Genomic DNA, 19,717 nt, shown 5'->3' on the forward strand with positions numbered 1-19,717 from the left:
AATCCCATGTACCAATGAAAATAAGGATAAAATTTCACATAGTTTAGCATTTGTTTCATTGTTTAATCACACAACTTTGGAGAAATTTGTCTCCTTGAGTCGATCTCCTGAAGATCTGGCTCCTGCTCCTTCATGAGGACACAACAGTTGAGAGTCCAGTATGGTAGATGCAGAAGAAAGAAAGAAACTGGAAAAAAAAAAAACATTTGAATATTTGGGCTCTCTTTGTTCGATATAAGATCTAATTTATGGAGATGCTTGACATATTTTCTTGATTTTTATTACCTTTTGTGCATTTTTAATTAGTTTTTCTTATGTTCTTTAGATTTTTCATCCTTCAACATAAATTTTGATTTGAATCTTATTTTGAAGTGATTCTCATTTCTGACTCGCATCAATGGATTCTGGTCTTTTTACTGACGACGGATTCGATTAAGGAGTAGCTTTTTGCAATACTAGAGGCCACTCGAATACTCCACCTGAATGATGAATCCCCTTTCTAGTTAAAGTGTAGAAAAGAAAGAAAAGCCAGTGAAGGATCCACGTTGTTCATGGGCATTATCAGCGTGGGAAGATGATAACTGACATCATTGCTCAGGAATTATTTCTGGCTTTGTCTTTGAGAAAGAAAGCTCTACCTGCAAAACCATGTGCACCAAGATTCCATGGAATGGTTCTTTTTGCAACAAGGCGACCAAAATCATGACAATACAATGCGAGTTCCAGATCGAAGTATCTAATTGAGACAATGGTCCTGCTTGAAACGGGGAAGGTTTAGATTTGAGTTAGTTGGATGCCAATTAATTAATTTGGTGAAATTTTTTCAATTCACCATTTGTTTTCCGAAATATAAATTTAAAAAAAAATTGTGTAACTTTTTGTAGGCTCAAGATGGGAACCATCGTCAAAGCATTTTTTTTAAAAGTAATTTCATTCGTGAAATATAAATTAAAAAATGGTGGAATTTTTTCTTGGCTGAAGATGGCAATGATTTTTTCAAGCATCTTTGTAAGCAAGTAATGTCGGTCACTTTAGTCGACAAGTTTACTACGGGTGCGCTTACATTGCAAAGCAGTCTTAAACCCCAAAAACAGAGAGAAAGAGGAGAGTTTCAACCCTGCTTCATACGGTTTGAAAACTTTGAACTAAAGTGGAGACATGTTAGTTTATTGACAACATTTTCTAACGGAATTGTTTGTTATAGATTTTCTTGGGGATAATTTATGTAGACCACCACTTTGGAAAATGAACAAAAATTTGAAACCACTGTCAGTTATAGGTTTTAACGGGTTCAATACAGTGGCGGAGCGGTATGGCGACTGTGTGGGCAGTTGCCCTTCTTAGAATTTCTTTATTTTTAAATTAGCATCTTTAAACATATATATATTATATACATATCCCACCGAATATGAGTATTTTTAAAGCCAATTTTTCTAGCTCCTTTAAATATGAAACCAACGTGATCCATACTGAGTATGTTGGAACTGAGTTTGATACAAAAGAGCCCGGCCTGAATGTTAGGGTCTGACATGTACCGTGTGACAGGTTGACAGCAAGGCCCAGCTTTCACTTTTAAAAGGACCTGGATATGGTTCCCATTGGGGATCCAGATCCTGGCTAAAAGCTAGCCTCACTCAAGCGGACATGGGTCTGGTTCGGGCCATGCAATGCAAGGGTGGTCCGAACCACTGCCACTAAGTCCATGGGCCCAGCCCGACTATTATTAGGTCAAGCGTTGGGCTTCCATTTGGATTGTTCTAATTTTTCTGCCATTAAGGTGAAGCTGGTTATACTAAATTTCCTGTGCGTCTGTTTAAAAGAAAAAGTAAAATTTACAAAACAAAAAAGAGAAATAAAAAAAAAATGAAAAGACTCAAACATTTCTTTTAGCACACTGGCGCGGGGGACCGCTAAGAACTCGGGTCGAGTCCTTGGGCATCACCTGCCCGCTTCAGATGTGCTTCAGTCCATGGCCGTAAAGGGCCCGAAACAAGCTCAGAACCCAGGGGAGAGGGTGACGAGGGGGGGGCCTCTGGCCTCTCTTAGGGGGGTGGAATGAATCACTCACCCTAAAAAAAAAGAAAAAAAATAATAAAAAATGTCTCATTTTTTTTCTTTTGGCATACTTTTGTTGCATGCACCGAGCGGCCCACACAACTCACTCCCCCTTTTATGTGCCAAAATTCTGGGCCAGCGTGATTCCCATCACCTGCTGAGACACAGAGAAAAAATCAGAATCCAAGCAGATTAAAGACGAACACCTGATAGTACATGAACCAAACTATTGTACTATTAGCATATGACAACAATTCAGCAATAATGTTCCCAGGCGGTTAAACCCTTCTAGTTCTGCTGCAACCTGGTCCTGCTGGAAACCGGCAGATTGATCAACTCACGATTGTGAAAACCAAGTCCATCTCTAGCAACTTGAACAAAAATGATAATGATCCGTCCGAATCATGGGGAAGAGCACGCTTAATTGTGCTCGGCGCACGTCAAGAGGTGCGTTGCTAGTTTGATTCTCATGAGTGCAATGCTTTTAGCTTTTAAAGAGCTAGTTTGATTCTCATGAGTGCAATGCTTTTAGCTTTTAAAGAGCGAGACGAGGTACCTGAGTTGAAACTTGTACTGTCGTGACTGGAGATGCACAATGGAAACTTGCAATTCATAAGGATTTCTCATTTATGTGATCAGAAGCAACAAGCGGAAAAACAACTCTATAAACTTGTTAACGTTTCAGTTTTCACCAAATCGGTAGCCGGCCTCTGTTATAGTCTAGCAAAGCTCATAGAGAGAGAGAGAGATCAGATTCCATAAAGTTAATTTGCTGTTCCAGCTTCACGAGCGCCAAATCTAATTATTTATACAGGCAGGTTCACCACTGTTCTTAAGAGAACCTACTTTAGTCATGTTTCTTAACAAGAATGAAATCTTGGCTTCGGTTTTTCGGGATAGAAAACTCCACCAAATTTTGATGCATCGCAAGCCCTTTACTTTTGGTCTTCTTCTTTAAGACAATGCAATTCAAAGCTGGTTAAGGGTAAAATAATCCAAGCTTTTGTCCATCATATTGTTCGATTAGACTGTTCTATATATATATATATATATATTCAATCCTTCTTTGCTCTAGTCAGTGGGGTCACAAAATAAAAAAGACAAACAAAAGCCTAAGACGACTGCCAGTAGAGTCCAAACAAAGTTGAAAGTCCCCAAAAGAGTCCCAACTCGATCAATGGCCATAAACCCATTGATTAGCCATTCCAATAGTTGGTTTCAGACTCAGCTTCCAACTCCTCAAATTCCATATGCTTGCCCTCATCATTAGCCAAAAGAAAAGGCATTGCATCTAATTATAAATATAAGGTCTATCAAACGATCAAATAAACATATAATGTTAACAACTAAAAGCCACTTAATTTAAAGCTTAATTACTCGGTGAGATAATTAAATCTCATGCTCCCACCATTTAAAAAATGACAATTTGTGCACAAGATCATGACTGTGAATCAGCATCCTTAAGTTTGTTTTAAAATGCCAATCACGTCCCAAATTTTCTAAAGCCTTAGGGACCGGTCGGTCTTACTCTTACATACTGTACAAAGCTCTTGGAGCTTACACATTGCGCAGCTTAATTTTAAGCTGAGTCGTTCATCTATAGCCAAGTATGAGCCCTTCTGGACCTAGTGGCTGCAGAAACCCTGAGAACCCTGCTTGGTTCATGACCAGGCTGCCGGAAATTGGCTTCGGATTGGCGCTCACTAGGCAATGCCTACATGTCGGGCACGACGAGTGCGATGCGAGCCACGTGTCGATGCATTTGAGGTGGAAGCCATGGTTGCACTTGGGAAGCACCCGGACCGGATCGCCGGCGACGAACTCGGACAAGCATATGGCACATATGGGGTCAGAGCTTGAGAGTTTTGAGCTGGTTGAGTAGAGAAGTGTTGGGAGGCTCATGACTGCTTTCTTCTTCAGGCCGGTGTTGGCGGCCCGGGCTGCCCTTTGCTCGGACCTCCTCGAGCACTGAAGAGCACATCTAGCTACAGAATTGAGCCCTAGCGCACATACAAGTGCACATAGGAAGAGAGCGAGGATCAGTGCTAGATTGGCATCAAAACTTGCTCCTCCGTCGTCAAAGGTCTCTGTTTCAGAGTTACTGCTTCCGGTACCGGGAAATGGGTGGCTGCTGCCTGAATTTAGTGCTAGAGGTTGGTTGCTAGGAGACTGGACGAGTAGCTTTCTAGACCTGATGGAGCCTAGAAGAGCTTGAGAGATCACGAAGGAAGAGGAAGAAGCATAAGAAGAAAACATGATGCTTAAGGTTGGAGCTTGAAGCAAGTGTTAATGGTGAGATATATATAGATACTAAAGTGTTTGCATTTGAGTTTAATATTTGTTTGAAAGATTATCTTTCTTTTGAGTATCTTGGGGGGATCATTAGTGTTGTAGCTTTTCTAAGGTAGGTTGCTCTTGGTCCATGCATGCTTTTATATTACTCTGTGTGTTTAGATGCCGCATTTCGATTAGGCGAAACCGGTGGCATCAGCTTCGGCTTGGCTTGGCTTCCATTTCCCTTGAGATTCGTAAGCAGGGGAAGAGGGAAGAGGTCCCCTTAGGCCATAGCGTCACCCCAACTATTTGAAAAAAAAAATACATTAAAAATTTTTAAAAAAAAATTAGTTGTGCAATGTATTTTTTAGATTCAGATTCAGTTTGGTCCTACCCGGATTCGAGGTTGAACTGTTTGGCTCGCCTCTGAAAAAAATTCTGGCTCCACCCATGGTCGTAAGTGTCGTACCAATTAATCTTTTTACATGAACAATTGGATTTCAAAACTAAAGATAATGCAAGTGTGACAAACAACATAAGATAAGAATGAAAGTAGGTGAGTATCAACATCATAAATGATAATTTTCTTGGTGGCCGCCATTTTGACAACAAAGTGCGGTCCTACCTCCTCTTCTGTAATCATAAATTGACATCAACATTCAATTTCTTGAGTTGGGGATACATTTTTATGTTTGGTATGGGACTTTTCATGCACACAATCTATTTCATGAATCTGTCCTAAAAAATGAAATAAGTTGATGAAACAATATGTTAGCACAGTAATCCTACCCATTAACACAAAGGGGTTGAAGGACCATACATCCCTCTTGGCACAAAGGGATTGATGCTCATGCCGTTCGAACCAGTGACCAGCTCCCTTCCAGCCCTCAAAGATACCCAAAGATGTAACTGGCTATCAATCATTTTAAGGGAGTGAAATAATCCTTTGAATATAGATGATGGTCCCTTGTTTCTCCTCCATGACATTCACTTTAATTCTAATGAATTGTTATATATAATCCAAAGGAATTAACCTTTTTTCTTAGTTGTGCTTAATTAAGATAAAGAAAAGATTGAGCATCAAAAGCTAAAAGCAAATAATCAACTAAGAGATTCCATGTACCTAATATATATATATATATATATATATATATATATATATATATGGACGGATGATTTAATAAATGTTGAAAGGGGGTCACTAGGGCCATTGAGCCGAGCCGCTTGAGCCGTCAAATAAATTAAATTAAAGATTTTAGTTACGTTTTGGAGCCTCCACTGAGCCGCCATCTGGACCCTCAAACGGTGGACGTCCGAGCCACGTGTCCAACAGTTCGTGGGACCCACATGGGCAATCTGCATTGCTGACGTGGATTTGGACCACGCGTTTCTGCCACGTAGAAAGGCCCGGTGGTCCCCTTCAACAACTTAGGTGGGCCAGTGATGTCCTTCGGTCCTTCGAGTTCGGTTCATGTACCGGATCCAAGTCTGTCCAATGAGGTCCGGTAAAGGAAGACCAAATATGAATGCCTTCGGTTCTATAGTTTTGCATTAGAATACCGAATCCCCATATCCAAATTAATGTGAATCATGAGATCAGGAGATCCAAGTTAAGAAATAAGAGCGATTGGGTCCAGAAATGTTTTCACCTCCGATAGAACCGAAAATCTGATGAGTGCAACTACCATGCCACAAGGACATAACATTCCAGTGCTGAATTGTTTTAGTTATTATGTTGCTGCCTCTCAATTATTCTGAATTATTTGCATGAGGAACAGTTTCTTCGATGATTAAAAAATGTGTTTTCAGCCAAGTTTCTTAGTACCAAATGCCTATGTAACATTAATCTAGGAGTTGGTAATGAAGTTCCTCTATATGTATATTTGTACAAATATATAATCACAAAGAGAGAGAGGGAGACCGCAGCATACATATAATCTAGATGGCTTAAAAGTTTGAGATATAATTTTTTATGTAACTGGTTAAATTGGTTGTGTGGGACCTGGAAGATGGACTTTTCTAGAGTGTGGTGCTTAGTGGCCCATCGTAATGCACCAGCACTCACTAGTATTAAATATGAGATGCTAATCCCATGATGTCCATGGTGTGAAAGTGTTGAAAGCATAGTTTGAAACACCCGAAACAGAAGAAGATCCTACAACTGAATTCGGAGAACTGCATATTCAACTGGCTAAAGATCATTATCAAAAACCAAGTTGGCCATAAGAGAGAGAATGAGAGAGAGCGAGACTTAGTTTCAGAAAAAGAATGAGCAAAGGGATGCAATTTCTGTTCATCGTAAGGAGGATACGGCAACGTGTGTGTGTGTGTGTGTGTGTGTGTGTGTGTGAGAGAGAGAGAGAGAGAGAGAGAGAGAGAGAAAGAGATTTTGAATTGAGTCCATGATAAACAAGCTTTACAGTTACAGCGTAACAGCAGTAACAGAAAGGTCCAGCTACAGAACTGCAGTATCAAGACTTGACCTCTAGCCCCCAATTTGATTCTTTTATATTCTCTTTTAACACCACCTATGATGTAGTAGAAAGAGAGAGAGAACACGAACAATTTTTAAAAAGTGATTTGAGTGTACCCCGAGTAATGTACATTATCATTTTGGATCATCGTGAAGATGATCATGACACTGCAGCTATACATTCGAATCCTTGAGATTGTGGTTCTTTGTCCACTTGCATAGCCTGCCTTTCACTAAGACCAGAGGATTCGAGAAGATCAGAAGGGCATCCCACAGCTTGATCACATATTTGGAACTCGTGCATTATTGTTTTCAGCACTTTCTAAGACCCGTTTTTTGACACTTTATGTAACCCGAACTTTCCAAGGTTTAAAATAATGGATTACAGAACATCTTTACAGAGTGGAGTCCATTCAAAGTACCTTTTTGTGTGGTTTAATTATCTTATCTGTGCAGATAGAGCAGTACATAGTGCTAAGTTTACAGATGCAAACTCTTGGGACCAAGATCAACTGTCTGATTGACTTTAAATCGATTAATTAGTAAAATTAAGTGGTCAAAGTTGGTACTGCCCAGTTTTAGAATACGAAAATTTTGCAATGATATGAACTTGAATTTAGTTGATCCTTTCTACCACAAATCTGATTCTAAGTTTCATTATACTATACTGTGGTGAGGTTGGATCTAATAGTACGATTCGGCAAGTTTGGCCGTCCGCATAAACATAAATTAGAGATCAAACAGAAAGAATCTTATGATATTTTTATCACGTATTTATCAGATTGAAAACTATAACTACTTTTTAATATTAATACACGATGCCACTATTGAGTATATTCTTTAATTTATCTCTCCCTTGTTATTGGAAAAGTACCGATATCCACAGTATAGCAGTGTAGAATGACTTTACTTTTTTTTAACTTATCCAAACATTCTATCTTGTTGCTTTCAGAAGTGCGGGTTGTATACTTGGTTTGGCCATTTGCTTGTGTATGCATTCTTCATGAATTTTGTGTTTATGGCACAAGGGCACTGGTGAAGCTCCTGATTCGATGAGTCTTTGGTGTTGAATTCCTTTTTCATATGTTGAAACTAGCATGCAGGCGATTTAGTAGTGAAAACTAAAGCTACATCAGCATTTGACAGTAGATTTATTCAGATATCGCTAGACTAGTCCATATGTCAGTAAAAAATCAACACCGAAGTCTTTTTCTAAATGGGTTTCATCAGATTGTTGTGTTTCGCCACGTGTTTAGAGTAGTGGGGAAGAAAGAAGTTGAGAAGTTCCATTGTTGAGATATAATTGCACACTTTTTGTACAGTTGGATTAGACAGGAGTATTAGTTTCTCTCTCTTTTCCATCTCCGCTTGTTGCCCTCAAATTTTTCAGGAACGTGAACATCAATATTCATCATATCTTTTCTCCTACCTTGGAGGGAAAGCCATGATCTTACAGACACCTACTGCCACCGGCCTCTCTGTTGCCTGTATGACTTGCGAGATCTGAAAATGAGCAGAGGAGGCCTTATACATACCTGCTGGCTCTCTCTGTTCTCTGTATAACTTCTGAGAACTCGGAGAAAAAGCGGTGGAAGAAAGGCTCGCCTGGGTGGCCAAGCTTGAAAGCAGATCCACAGAATATGGCGATGCAAGATACCTGAATAAGATGTCGAAGACGTCGATTTACAAATTGCCTCATGACCTTGTCTATACTTCAGGGTCCACTAGCAATAACACTACACCCCACAGATGGCCTCCTTCGGCCCTTACCACCACGCTCTTCTGCCATTTCCAAGGAGGGCTACCTGACCTTATCGGTGAGTACGTTGTTCCACAGACACATGCTTTGGAAGAAGGGATTTTGTGCTTCTTTCGTGCTTCTGAAAATTCTCTGGTGAATCTTTTCCTTATTGTCGATCATGGTTGTGTCTGCAATTGTGTAGATACATCTTAGCCATTTGTAGCAACCCTTAGATGCCTACTCCTTTGCTGAAATTGTGTTTTCAGCAATATGGAATTCAATCAGATCTGGTTCTGCTATATGGTGAACTAGTGTTTTGGCTTTATGGCTGAAATTGTGTTTTCAGCAATATGGAATTCAATCAGATCTGGTTCATGCCGATATAGGTTGGGACTTCCATAACAGGTGGTCTTTGAGGTCCAGCTTAATGAACACAGAGGAAGACAAAGGATTTCACTGGATGGTAGAATTTGGGCTCCCTGAAATTGTTTTTTTGGATGATGTCGATGTTAGGAACGAGGCCCTCTCATACGTTCTTACCATACCGAGAACAAAACTGAAGAAGAGGAGGAAGAAAGATTTTATGTGGTGCAAAAACAAGCAGGGTGGAGCTAACCATTTTTGTTAAGCTAACCATTTTTGTTAGGAGTATAGTTGGCAAACTCGAGAATTGGTAGACCATCGGGTAAGTGGGTCAGCGAGATGACTCGGTGATTCTTACTATAACCTTGTAGTGTAATCAATTGTTTCTCCACCTAGAGCAACATAATCTTGATTATAAATAGGTAATGAATCGACAAACACTTAGCTTGTATTTATTTTTATCTCTCTTTCTCTCTCTCTTATATATATATATATATATATAAGGGAAGGGGGTCTGCCTAGGCCATGACCCCTCCCTGGCCAATGAAAAAAATAATTACATTGAAAAAAATAATATTTTTTAATTACACAATATATTTTTTGGATTTCAATTTAATTTTGTCCTACCCAGATCCAAAGATTGGACTATCGGTCCGCTTTTGAAGAAAATCCTGACTCCGCCCATATATATATATATATCAACCACGGAATCATCTATGGGCCTTTATATTTTTAGAAATTGAAGGACGTGAGAATATATTTACAAAAATTTGGGCTAGTATTCATTTCATGTCTCTAATTATAAAAGCTTTCGTAACAAAAAAAAAGTAAAAAATGGTTTAAAAAACCTATGGATAAAAATTATTTTTTGCACTTTAAAACAGTTGAACTGAACTAAACTCAAGCTATTCTGATCCTAAGTCACCGATCTAGCAAGTCAGCTGATTCTTAAAGCTGGTGTTGTTATCAATGAGGAACGTCAGCGACTTGGTGTGGTAAAAAAAATCAGAAGAAATATTTGGAGATTTTTATAAAAATAGATAATATGAACATCATTTCTCATACTATCTAATCCCCTAAGGTCGATAGCGGCCTTCCGTGGTAAAAAACCATGTTAAATATCCAATGTCTATTAATTTTTTGTGGATTTTTAGCATGGTATCAGAGTAGAAAAACCTTCGTATGTAACAAGATAGGATGGAAAATACGAGGATAGTTAATGAGCAAAATTTGCTAAAGTAAGATGGAAAATATGACGTTGGATAATAAGGAACACTCGCTGAAGAAGATTTATTCTTCAATGAAGGTTTCCACACCACCAAGAGATCGTTAGCTTCTTCAACAAAGTAATGACTCGATCCATCTTCACAAAATTTTCAAGGCTAAGTTGGACTTTCCAAATATGTTATCCAATTTGAGGAAGAATGAAAATAAAATATGTTATGCAAAGTATTTAATGTTATCAAATTGGACTTTCACAGTGAAAGAAATGTTATTATTGATAAGTTAATGTGGAAACCTATAAGGGAATGATATCTATGAAGGTCAAGACATGAACAAAAATAATAATGGCATTACTATCAGCAAATAGGATCATTGGCCTGTAACTGAAAAAACGTCAATTGAAATATCTCTTGGACCTTCCAACTATGTTTTCAATTTTGAGGGATAATGAAAATGGAAAGCAATTTGCAAAGTATCTAACATTACCAAATAGGATCTTCCAAACAAAAGGAATGTTATTATTCTTAAAGATTAATATCATAACACATAAGGGAAAGGTACCTATGGAGGTAAAGATGCTAACAAAATAATAATCTCATTGTAATAAACAATAATTGTCGCCAAAATAAATTAGGAAATAAATCTAAAAATCATTGCAAACAAAGAGTATAAATATCAAACCTCACACTATCGATTCTAAGACCAATAGTGGCCTTCCGTGGTGAAAAACCACAGTTAAATCTCCTTTTTTTTTTAATTTACTTCCCAATACAATAACAATTAACTATGATTTCGCTTATAATTTTCATTTTTCAGAGAAGAGCTGCACACACACCTTTTAGCTAACTTAATCTCAGGGTCTTGATTAGTGGCAGTGCCGCCAGAACTTTCTTTTGCATTATAAATGGAATTTCGGAGGCAAAACGATAGATGTTCTAGTCAGCCAACAATGAGAGTGGGATCTCACCTCTGTATTCTTCAGATACAATGGGACTTTCAATATCAGGCTTCAATCTAGGAAAATGGGGGCCATATACGCAACCAGATGAAATAGCAGAAGAGGTCTCATTTCTGTTTTTGGTGTTTCATCATTAGTATGTGAGCATAGGAAGATGGGACATCTTCCTTTCTATCCAACCTGTTATAGCTGGGACATTCTTTTGCTAACTCATCCAACTTTCTGTGAATAAGCTTTGTCACTCTGCAATGATTTTAACAGTGAAAGGGCTGTTGGAGGTTCTGAAAATGTAGCAGAATCACTACAAGAGCGTCGATGGAGACTTCCACTGAGACCCCTTTCAGATTCACCAACTAATTCATCAAACCATGACGGCTGCTCATCTCATCTATGACTGCACTCAAAAATGGAGAACGTTTGTGCCCTCGGCATGAGTCCTGGATTCTCCCACTCAGCAATGAGCCTGAATCCAGACATGGGAAAGCGAGGCCTCTACTCTGCAGGAGGCAGGTGGGCATCCTTCCACACGGTACAAATAATTTACAGACCGCACATATAATTTTCTACCGCCGGTTAGTATCTTCACCTGCAATAAGACGGATGAGAAGTGTTTTAGCTACAGTTTATAACTTGAGAATGGTATTCTATACCGTCAAACCACAACCAAAATCTCTACATATTTGGTCTACGAAGTTCAATCGCTGTTTCTAGTATAATATAACTTCGAATCATAAAAAAAAAAAAAACCAAAGAATCAACAACTAGAGAAACCCCATTTTCCCTTTCTACAGATGAAAAGCATTTCTCACAGGTAGTAGAACAAGTTACTAACACAAACTTACAAACCAAAAAGATACATAACAAAATAAATCATACAAAACCCACATCAACCAAAGAAATCTTATGAATCCCCTGCTAAGCTCCTGCCTCTTTCTTTCTCTCTCTCTCTCTCTCTCTCTCTCTCTATGTGTCGGTCGCGTTGCTTTTAGCTCTGTTCACGAGAGCACCATTATTGTTCAGGTAAGGAGCGATATCTTGGTTCTCGGTCGTTTTCTTTCTCAAGCAGAGCAGTTTCCATAATTATTTTTTGTCAAATGGGATTTTAGGTTTTCAAATTTCCTTCCTTCCGCAGTGTAAATGGAGAGCTACACTATGAAAGGAAGAAAATTTGAAAACCCAGATCCCATTTGAAAAAAATTATGGAAACTGCTCTGCTTGAGAAAGAAACCTACGAGAACCAGATAGCGGCACTTCCCTAGTCGCTGCGTACCTGAACAGTAATGGTGCTTTGGTGAACGGAGCGAAAAGCAAAAGCGACCGAGAGACATAGAAAGGGAGTTGCTTGACAAATGGCTTTCTGACATACTTATTGACACCCAATTCTAGTGTTCCATTAATATATCACAAATAAACCTTGTCGTCATTAATATATCACAAATCTTGTGGTCATGAAACACGTACAGAATGTCTCAACTATCAAACAACCCCTATCTTACTTTTCAAGTCAAAGTGCGGGTAGGGCTTAGCAGGGGATTCATAAGATTGCTTTGGTTTGTGATGTGGGTTTTGTATGATTTATTTGTTATGTATTTTTTTTTTTGTAGGTTTGTGTTAGTAACTTGTTTTACTACCTCTGAGAAATGCTTCTTTATCTGCATAAATGGAAAATGGGGTTTCTCTAGTTGTCGTTTTTTTTTCTTGGGGGGTTTTTTTTATTGATTCGAAGCTATTATATACTAGAAATAGCGATTGAACTTCGTAAATCAAATATGTAGAGATTTTTGTTGCGGTGTAACGGTATAGAGCACCATTCTCATGTTATAAACCGTCTAGCTAAAACACTTTTTCATCCGTCTTATTGCAGGTAAAATGGCCAGCTACACACTCAAGCGTATAAGAGTAACAAACGTATTCATATCAAATTAATTGAAATATTGGACAGCCCTACATTGTAATTAACAAAAAAAGAATCATGTAAGAAGCTAGCGTATTGCTTGATCACGAGAACGTATGCAGTCTGGAAACATTTCTGTTGCGACATGTGTGGGTTGTTCATGTTCACGCCCTTTGACAAAAGTAATGAACTTTGCGAAATTTGTTACCCGTACATTAACATGAAAAACATGGCTTTTTTTACATTGTAAGATAGTTTTAAAGGCCAAAGGAGCGGACCATTAATTAAAATCTTATTATGAAAATGTAGAGAAATTCTTCTCTATCAGACGGATATTGAGATATGGGTTACTTATAAAATGCACAAGCTAACAGGTCATAAGTTGAAGCATCTTGCCCAAATGATCAATTCGACTCCCTTCCGAACTATGAGTCATAATCTTTGTTTCGGAACATGTATTATGTGTTTCTTTTTTTATTCCCTTTGAAATATAGGTTTCGCTTCTTTAGAGCTTGGACTACATCAAGAAGAATTTTCCATAGAGCCATACGCTTACCGCACTCAGCATTACCTTCCTCGTCTTAGACGGCAAACTTATCATCCCAACCAAGGGTCCACTTTTTTGCTGCAATTGGGGCCTGTTTAGTTCTGTTTCTTAACGCAACTAGGAAAAGTAAGTTAAAGACTTTATGAATGGAACAACTAGCCCCCTTCAGTAGGAAGAATGAAAACCAAATTATTTTTCTAAATGGGTTTCATCAGATTGTTATTTCACTAAAATTGTTGTCCCGGACAACCCCCACTCAACTTTTTCCAGACCAGCGTTTTCATAAAACGCTGCACTATGATGACGTTGAGGCCCCAATACAATCTTAGTAGTGCTACCAACAACACCAGCAGTGGTGTCCTTGGGTATCATCCGAGTTACCACCAAACCACAGTCAATACCTCAGTCCACAGCTTCAAGCACGGCCCAGGCACTAGTTTTCAATTTCATTTGCTACACACGGACACACAGAGAAACAAGGAAGAGAAAACTGTGCGTTACTTTTCTGTTGAAGACGAAAAATACCACTTTTGTTCCAAAATTTTGGACCCGCCAGTGCAAACGGCAAAGTGCACGTCTATCTTTTCTTGTTTGGCTTGCCTTTCTCAGTATCTTAGCAAAATGAATAATTTTGCCCGTCCGGCTGAATGTCATCGTTCCTGGTATTGGGTAAGTTCAAATATTCCTCTTTTCCTGTACTAGTTTTTTCTCGGGGAGAGAAAGAGAGAGAGATGTAGTAAGGAACTTAACAAAAATTTCTAAGGCAACCGAAAGGACAAGTTATGCACGATCTGAACCTTGCACCGCAGAGAACGCTCACAGATTGATAACGAGGGCCTGGTGTAGCAACAAAATAAGCAGGTGAAGTATTGAAATAACAAAAAATCTAAGAACCATGTCCTCGTGCCCACAAAAGACAGATGGTCTCTTTATTTGGCTTTCTCATTAACGGAACCATAAATAAGGTGAGCAACACGCTTCAATATAGCAAAAATGTATTTGGCTTCATCAGGTTTTAGCAATCAGCACAATGCAGCCATGCTGGACTTGAGCAAATGACGAGCCAGTAAAGTACTGAAGTACAGTTCGCAATTTCCAAAAAATTGAAAAGAAAAGGTACTGATTTTGCAGCTCGCAAGCATCATTTCAGCTTTGCAAAGAGAGTTGGAGCAACCTGCAGTTTTGTTGGACCCTTTTAGCAGATATGGTTAGACCAAAGAAGCAACATAAATTAATTCAGCGGTGCATAATCACACTTACACATTTATCAATACATGACCAGTAGTCAAAGTACTGCCCTGTGCAATGCTTGTGCCCTGAGTCATCCCCCTGAACCCTCTTTATACACGCCTGAAACAACTTATACAGAATCAGAAACAAGCTTTTGTATTCTTCTAGTAACACAAAGCATCTACTGAACAGGGCAAAACCAAATTTATCCATGCAATATAGTTGGGAAACAGAGAGAACAAAAGAGAAGGGAGACCCTACTGACCACCTTGAAGAAACAGTCCCTAAACAAATAACCAGGCCTGACCAGAGGGAGCAAAATTTATGACCACTAAACATTGGTCATTGTGACCTCCTAAGCATAGAAAAGCAGAAGCATTACAAGGAACAGGCCAGGTGGGAGTAAGTACACACAATGCATCATTAACCTCTCTCTCTCTCTCTCTCTCTCTCTCTCTCTCTCTCTCTTCATGTGTGCACGTGTGTGTGTGTGTATATAAATAGAACTATGAAACATGAAAACACTGTAGGCCATTAAATCATTTAAAGGCTGTGATATAAAAATAGTTTTGCAAAGTGAAAGTGCTCCCTATCTACTCAAGGTCTCAAATTAGTGCTATATATAAAGAAGGATGGAGTGTTACCATAACTATAACCATCTTTTTTTCAAGAAAGAGGAGATTTGGACCCAAATTCTTGTAGGACCAGTTAAAACGGTTTAACTGGTCCTACTCATTTCACATAACATACATACATGCATAGCCCAAATTCAAAATGGCATGCCTCATCCTAGATTACCTCCACACACATAAAATTGATGGCACGGATAATGTTTGATCAGGAGTGTACCAGTCAGTGATAAAGCAAATGAAGAAAAAGAAGTATCAAGCTTGCAGATCAGGCTTATTTGATAGAACAGATGGAAATGGCCAAAGAAAGAGGAGACCAACCATAATATGTCATTGGAGATCAAATTCAGCTATGGAACATGTTGTTAACTTGTTATCCATAGATGTAAGTTTTAACATCAGATGGTGATATTGATGCTAGAGATTGGGTTGGTAAAAAGTAGTGGCAATGAAGGTGATACTTGTGGTGGAGGTGGTGGTCAGTGGCAGGAGCAAAGGTAGTGACATTGGTGGCAAAATCATGTAATGATCTGGCATTGGTGACAACAAAAATAGCAGTGATGACAGGGAGGTTGTGATGGTGGTGATAAAGAAAGATTGTGATTATGTTGGTGGCAATGTTGTAGAAGTAGACAGCAATGGTGGTGAACTTAGTTGTTAAGGCTATTACAAAATATTTTTTTTTTTGCTCTTATGAGGATTCCATGTTACGTTATTTACAATGTAAGAACAAATGGGATAGTTTTCCACGTAATCACTAGCAACATTTTCTACTAGATCTTAAGAAGGCTTGGCAAGGAAAATTTTGCGAAAAGTGACATGGGACACAATAAGTGTCTTATCAGGGATCTAAAGGAATGAAGTGTTGAGTTATTATAATTCCAAAAAGGTAAATGGCAGAGCCAAAACAATAAAAGTACGCATGTTTCACGTTCCTAGGACTATACGAAGGGATTAGCCAATAAAGTGCTAATGACATAACCAGCCCTACATTGTTAAAGATACCATACAAGCGAGACTAAGCAATAAAGTGCACCCACAAATATTTTTACTTGAGTTGAGTTCATAACGGTTTGAACTTTGAACTGTGTAATCTCCAATTACAGAGATTGGTAAAGCAATTTGATAAATTTAGTTTGTGAGAATCATACATGGAAACTTCACATTCATCAGTCATTGATAAACAGTTTTTGGGGCAAGAATTTTGGAGCAATAAATTTATCAACAGCATTGCAGTGGAGTACCCAAATAGCAACAACATTGCAGATGACCCATTGATCACCAAAATTCAATGTAAGAAGAAAATAACCTGATATTCAAGTAAGGGTTTCACACACTTTGGCTTGCAGGATTCTTCAAGATACTTCTTTGGATCCACAATCTCCTCATCAGCCCTGGATTCAAATAAAACACAAGATTGACGAGCTTACTTCAGTTTCCAGGACACGTATTTAACTGCAACACAACAAGACAAGGCAAAACCTTTTATAACAGCCAACATGTTTTCACGTTGGTTGTCCGTCAGTTTTTTTTTTTTAGGGGGTGGGTGGGAGGGGGGGGGGGGGGGGGGGGGGTGGCTGTTATCTAGACTTTAAATATTCAATAATGTAAGTGAAATGATACGAATAAGGGGAGAAGAGTACTCACATTGCAATATAAGTTCTACCTCGAGTGAGCAAGAACAATAAGGCTTATGAACTTCACCTGGATCGTAGAAATTATTAGATCCTTGAAGAGAGACTACTGCAACACCAAGAAAAACAGGCCTGACACTAGCTATCTTTTTCCTGACATATAGGTCAATGCACGCTTCGAGGTGCTTGTGTTGGTTGAAGATATTGAGAAGGTTTCCCGCTTAAGCCATCAACAACTTCTATTATTTAGATGCATCCGCAAGACCATTTCAAGTCAAAATCATCTCTCAAACATTCGGCATGCATTTATAAACTCACAAATAGCTGCTCAACTACCGATACTCATTATGGAAGCTGATAAGCTCGTCCCCCCAACCAAACGACCGAAAAATTATGCTGGATTTCCTACTCAGTGACCAACTTAAAAGTCTAACATACAAAAAGAAGCACGAACACTCAGATTCATGTCATCACACAACAAACACGCTGATGAGAAAACAAACAATAAAACGAAGAACAGGCGAAGACACGCCCACATTCTTTGTCTCCAAAAGAGCTACAATTGCCAGCGGCTCCAAAACTATCAAGAAGGACAGAAGCAGCAAAAGAAACAACAATGAAACTAAACACGGGCCTCAAAATCTCAAAAAATAAGAGACAAAAAGGAAGAAAAGAGATACCCCAGTTGATCAACGAAAGAATCCAATTAACAACACCAAACCGTAAGGGAAAACACAGCACCCAGACGTGGTCAGGTAGATACACACAAATCAGGTATACGAACAATCAAGAAAAAACTAATTGAAATCAAAGACTGAAACAATTTGAGGGTCATAACCAGAAGAGGATGGATCAGAAGAAAACGATAGAAAAAATGTAGGGCAAAAAAACAACCAAAAGATACTGATCCCTCCTGATCAATCAGGAAGAACAAAATGAAACAGAGGAAACGGAAGCGCAAAATATAGTAGGAGAAAACGAAATCATTCAACCATACTAACCAGGTGAGCTGGTGCGCTGAACCGGAGAAGGGTAGCGACCGGAGAACCGAGGGAAGGGAGATATTGACCAACGGCGGGGACGCGAAGAAATGGGAGGGAGCGACGTAAAGAGTTCGGGTCCAAGCTGCAACCCGATTTGATGTTCCTTGGTCTGTTAAAACGTTTGAATGGCAAACATTCCAGTAAGAATTTTGTAGGTAGGGTTTGGATGATCCATTAAAAAAATATTATTGGTTTTTTAAAACTAACTTTTAAAAAAATTAGTTTTGAAAAAATTAGTTTATGTTTTTGGATATAGGAACAAAATCACATTTTTTAATAAACTTGGGGTGTCATGTGATTCACTCTTTTTTCGAAAAAAAAAATTATGCTAAAAATAAGTTTTGGCGAAATATTTTTTTTGTCATCAAACACGGTTGAAATAGCATTGTAGAATTTGTTGGATTTTGGGTGTCATCCAAATGCTCCCTTAGCTTCTGTGAATTGAATTCAATTCTTAAAAAAAAAAAAAATGAAACTGCATGACCGTGTAAATTCAAATAGTCAACAAGAGATTGCATTTAATTAATCATGGGGTGCAGATATTTGAATGGAACTTTTCTCACTAAATCCAATAAGTATATGCGGGAAACAAATCCAATCAATATTTGATTTTGAAGGATATCTGACACGAAAAAATTACATTAGTTATATTCAAATTTGATCCTAATTCTGACTGAAATCGAGCAATATCAGGAAATTTGAATCCAGGATCCTTCTCCATCCGATTTGCTTATCGCTTTCTTGAATTCATCAACCATGTTTGCTTTTCATTATCGTTTTATGTACTGATAACTGTCATTTGATAACTGTCATTTGATGAGTGAATCCATGAAATAAAACGAGCCTATACTATGAGCTCCTAAACCCCAAGACGAAGCTCAAGGGAAGGGGGGAAACATTCAAAGAAGAGGAGGATTCCCCGACTTCTTAAATAAGGAAATCGAAAGTGTTAGTTCATATATTAACTCAATTCCAACAATATCAATTACCATTATTTCTCCTTTCGCACTTAGTCTAGGGGGTGCTTGCTTCATAAGAATACTGTGTTACTGCCTCATAAGTATGTCTCAAAGATTGGCATGTTACGTACAAAAATATGGGAGAACAGAGCTGTTCTCCCATGTTTAAAACTGGCTGTGAGGAGATACATCGGGGCTGGTGCATAACGCTGCACACACTAAACCCAATAAAAATCTCATTGGAAGACTTAAAAATTACAGTGTGATAACTCAAAAATTCAATGGGCTGCCCACATCAGTCCTGGCCTGATAACTGAAGACTGCCCCTCAACCAAAAAAATCCTGGCTCCCCCACAGAAAACTGGCTCAAGTTATTTAAAGACAAAATTGAAATCGTTTAGATAGACTTATTATTTCCTGCAGCAGATGATTAAACTGAGACCTGCATTTCAAGACAAGGACTTGAGAACAATTCAGGGAACCCGTAGAGCTTTTGCAATTACCTGGGGATGATTACAGGGCCTTTAAATGCTTGGTGGATATTGCAGCAACTTGGGTTTCCTTCTTACAACTACATTGGCAAGGGCATAGAATGGTATTTATCACAAAGGCCGTTTTTCTTTAGACAGGTGAGGTGATGAATAACGTGTAGAAGATTTAATAATTTGCTCTCTATGAATAACTTTTGAAAGG

General features: G+C 38.6%; 2 protein-coding genes and 1 long non-coding RNA gene across 3 annotated transcripts; all 3 read right to left on the reverse strand.

The window, feature by feature from the left end:
• Window positions 1-3,415: 3,415 nt before the first annotated feature.
• Window positions 3,416-4,311, reverse strand: LOC116245781 (RING-H2 finger protein ATL73-like). The gene has a single exon (XM_031617336.2). It carries the CDS (start codon window positions 4,309-4,311, stop codon window positions 3,649-3,651), a length of 663 nt encoding a protein of 220 aa, XP_031473196.1. The 3' UTR covers window positions 3,416-3,648.
• A 6,684-nt stretch (window positions 4,312-10,995) lies between these two features.
• LOC126410609 (uncharacterized) lies at window positions 10,996-12,325 on the reverse strand. Its single transcript, XR_007575007.1, has 2 exons — window positions 11,974-12,325; window positions 10,996-11,674 (listed from the first exon to the last, which is right to left on the reverse strand). It is a non-coding gene; the product is annotated as an uncharacterized LOC126410609 (long non-coding RNA).
• Window positions 12,326-14,431: 2,106 nt separating this feature from the next.
• LOC116245976 (cytochrome b-c1 complex subunit 6-1, mitochondrial) lies at window positions 14,432-18,167 on the reverse strand. The gene is made up of 5 exons (XM_031617633.2): window positions 18,024-18,167; window positions 17,036-17,092; window positions 16,698-16,782; window positions 14,790-14,879; window positions 14,432-14,703 (listed from the first exon to the last, which is right to left on the reverse strand). Coding segments are annotated over exons 2-5 (210 nt in total). The 5' UTR covers window positions 17,038-17,092; window positions 18,024-18,167; the 3' UTR covers window positions 14,432-14,670.
• Between the last annotated feature and the right edge of the window lie 1,550 nt (window positions 18,168-19,717).

This window comes from Nymphaea colorata, chromosome 1 (genome assembly GCF_008831285.2).
Source record: "Nymphaea colorata isolate Beijing-Zhang1983 chromosome 1, ASM883128v2, whole genome shotgun sequence".
NCBI classification, from domain to species: Eukaryota; Viridiplantae; Streptophyta; class Magnoliopsida; order Nymphaeales; family Nymphaeaceae; genus Nymphaea; species Nymphaea colorata.

Coding starts and splice junctions, on each gene's coding strand:
- LOC116245976 (XM_031617633.2), bottom strand. Junction 14,880..16,697: donor AACCCTTACTTGAATATCAG/GTTATTTTCTTC, acceptor AAGTTGTTTCAG/GCGTGTATAAAGAGGGTTCA. Junction 14,704..14,789: donor GGTCATGTATTGATAAATGT/GTAAGTGTGATT, acceptor ACAAAACTGCAG/GTTGCTCCAACTCTCTTTGC.
- LOC116245781 (XM_031617336.2), bottom strand. CDS start 4,311: ATGTTTTCTTCTTATGCTTCTTCCTCTTCCTTCGTGATCTCTCAAGCT.